Below are 2,829 nucleotides of genomic sequence, written 5' to 3'. Positions count from 1 at the left end.
CCGGGTCCTCGCGCTCCGTGTCCACCTCCTCGTCCAGCAGCAGCGGCAGCAGCAGCGGCAGCAGCGGCGAGGACGCCGACGACCTGATGTTCGACCTGAGCTTGAATTTCTCCCAAAGCGCGCACAGCGCCAGCGAGCAGCAGCTGGGGGGCGGCGCGGCGGCCGGGAACCTGTCCCTGTCGCTGGTGGATAAGGATTTGGATTCGTTCAGCGAGGGCAGCCTAGGCTCCCACTTCGAGTTCCCCGACTACTGCACGCCGGAGCTGAGCGAGATGATCGCGGGGGACTGGCTGGAGGCGAACTTCTCCGACCTGGTGTTCACGTATTGAAAGGGGCGCCCGCTGCTCGCTCTTTCTCTCGGCGGGTGCAGAGCTGGGTTCCTTGGGAGGAAGTTGTAGTGGTGATGATGATGATGATGATGATAATGATGATGATGATGGTGGTGTTGATGGTGGCGGTGGTAGGGTGGAGGGGAGAGAAGATGCTGATGATATTGATAAGATGTCGTGACGCAAAGAAATTGGAAAACATGATGAAAATTTTGGTGGAGTTAAAGTGAAATGAGTAGTTTTTAAACATTTTTCCTGTCCTTTATTTGTCCCCCCTCCCTTCCTTTATCGTGTCTCAAGGTAGTTGCATACCTAGTCTGGAGTTGTGATTTTTTTCCCAAAAAATGTGTTTTTGTAATTACTATTTCTTTTTCCTGAAATTCGTGATTACAACAAAGGCAGAGGGGGCGGGGCGGGGGAGGGGAGGTAGGACCCGCTCCGGAAGGCGCTGTTTGAAGCTTGTCGGTCTTTGAAGTCTGGAAGACGTCTGCAGAGGACCCTTTTGGCAGCACAACTGTTACTCTAGGGAGTTGGTGGAGTTTTTTTTGTTTTTTTTTTTTTTCTTAAGAGAACTTAAGGAACTGGTGATTTTTTTTAACAAAAAAAAAAAAAGGGAATTAAAAATTTTTTTTTTTTTGTTTTTAAAGCTTTTGTTAATTTAATTTTTTTTTTTTTTTTTTTTTTTTTTTTTTTTTTGGAGGGAGAAAACTGATGTCTTCTATGCATCCGATTCTTAACAAAACTGCAGGGAGCTTGAAAAAATGCAGACTGTACAAACGCTTACAAAAAAAAAAAAAACTGTGAACTGACTTAAGATCAGAGTTTACTTTTCAGATCAAATTGTTTATGGTTTTACAAATGTGATTTCTACTTGCCAACTTTTTTTTTGTAACTTGTTCCCTTATACCTCCTTGATTGAATACCAGACAGCCTAGACCTCAGTACAAAAGGTATTGAAACATTTTTGATACATAACAGACCTCAGTCTTTTTTAAAAATTAATATATTTTCAGGCGTATTTTTGTACAGTGAAAAGGGAACATTCTTGCTGTGTTTTTTCAGTAAGACTTTCAGGCACTTCTTCCCTTTTGATTTCTTTTTTTTTCCTCTGTTTTTTAGCATGCAAGTATGTTGGTACGTTATGTCCTGGTTTAAAAAGGATTAAAATTTTAAAATAATCCTTGCATCTAAAGGCCTTGTGGTTTAAAAAAAAAAAAAGCAAACTTTTTTTTTGTACAGCTATAGTAGAGATTTGTTCAATATTTGTAGGTAAAGATTTATTGAAAATGGTGATATAGACCTCAGAGCTGTTAGTTTAAAGATTGTATATGTACTGTACTATAGTAGGACTTTATGTATCTCATACGCTGTGATGTGGATGGGGCCCCAGATGGAAGGTTTGAAACTGGATTCTCGATTTTTAGCAAAAAAGAAAAAAAAGGCACATAGTTTAAAAAGTTTCTCATTTTGTGCAATATAATCTAAATAAAGTACAGACCATCTGCATATTTTGTAGCAAATGGTGGCAAAGCAGACTCAATGCACTGTCGACATCATTGCCTGTTTTTTTTTTTTTTTTTTTTTTTTTGTGCTGGAAGTCTGTATCTTGACAATTTTAATAAATCAGCTGGAACTGATAGAAACTCGCATCGCCAATAGTCTCTATGGAAGTCAAACTGGAGGTCCCGTTGTCGCAGAGCATTCGGTGGTGAGGCTGTTGTGTGCGCGGATGGGGGGAGGTGGCAGGAGAGAATTCTACATTTAGGGGGTTAGGCTGAAAAGTGTTCAATTGGCAGGCTGATTTCTTTTACCTCTTCCGCTGGTTGTGAAAGACAGGGGAAGGGTGTTCTTTCTCTCTGCCCTCCCTTTCCATCTCCAGCTCCCCATTTCCTTTCTCACCTCCACTCCCTGCCTCTTCTCCCCACCCACCCTGGCGGGCGGGCAGCGCGGAGGCTCGGAGCTGGCCGGGGAGGGGCGGATGGAGGGGCCTGGATTGCCAGCTCGCTTGGTCGGGGTCCTGTTAGCTGGGGCTTGTGTGTTCTCTGCGGCGGGCCGCGTCCCCGCTGAACCTCGCGGTGACAGCCGCCCTGGGCAGCGAGCGCTCGGGGCACTTCTATCCCCGCCTCTCAAAGGGTGGGGACAACCGTTTCCAGATTTGAATTTTTTCTGTTCTTTATTTTTAACGCTGCATCTTCGCGTGTGCTCAGAGCTGGTTGTTGGCGGAGAACGCGGCGCAGTTTTTGACCTCTAGCGGTGAAGGGGGAAGGGGAAGAGAAGTGGTCGGTGTCTGTTTCCTTCTGTCCCCCGGGGCCGTGGAGCTGTCGGAGGGAAGGAGGACGGTGCGGGGAGGCAGGGAGCGCGGGGCGCGGCGGGACCCAGGCTGGGAGCGGGAGGGAGGTGGGAATGGGGGGGAGGACGCGGCAGGCTGGCCAAGGGCACCCCGAGGAATATGGCATGGCCTCTGTGCGATCCGAGTCGCGGCCTCCGGGGTGCCGGGGAG

General features: G+C 47.0%; 1 protein-coding gene across 1 annotated transcript; it reads left to right on the top strand.

Annotated features, from left to right (window-relative positions):
• The first annotated feature begins 6 nt into the window (after positions 1-6).
• LOC105553174 (transcription factor SOX-11-like) lies at positions 7-929 on the top strand. Its single transcript, XM_011999149.1, has one exon. The coding sequence runs from the start codon at positions 87-89 to the stop codon at positions 327-329; it is 243 nt and encodes an 80-aa protein (XP_011854539.1). The 5' UTR covers positions 7-86; the 3' UTR covers positions 330-929.
• Positions 930-2,829: the final 1,900 nt, after the last annotated feature.

This window comes from Mandrillus leucophaeus, unplaced genomic scaffold, assembly GCF_000951045.1.
Source record: "Mandrillus leucophaeus isolate KB7577 unplaced genomic scaffold, Mleu.le_1.0 Scaffold583, whole genome shotgun sequence".
NCBI lineage: Eukaryota > Metazoa > Chordata > Mammalia > Primates > Cercopithecidae > Mandrillus > Mandrillus leucophaeus.
The sequence above is the reverse complement of the archived record's forward strand: the minus strand, read 5'-3'. Positions and strand labels throughout refer to the sequence as shown.

Excerpts from the sequence above, each read along its gene's own strand:
- LOC105553174 (XM_011999149.1), top strand. The coding sequence starts at position 87 with ATGTTCGACCTGAGCTTGAATTTCTCCCAAAGCGCGCACAGCGCCAGC.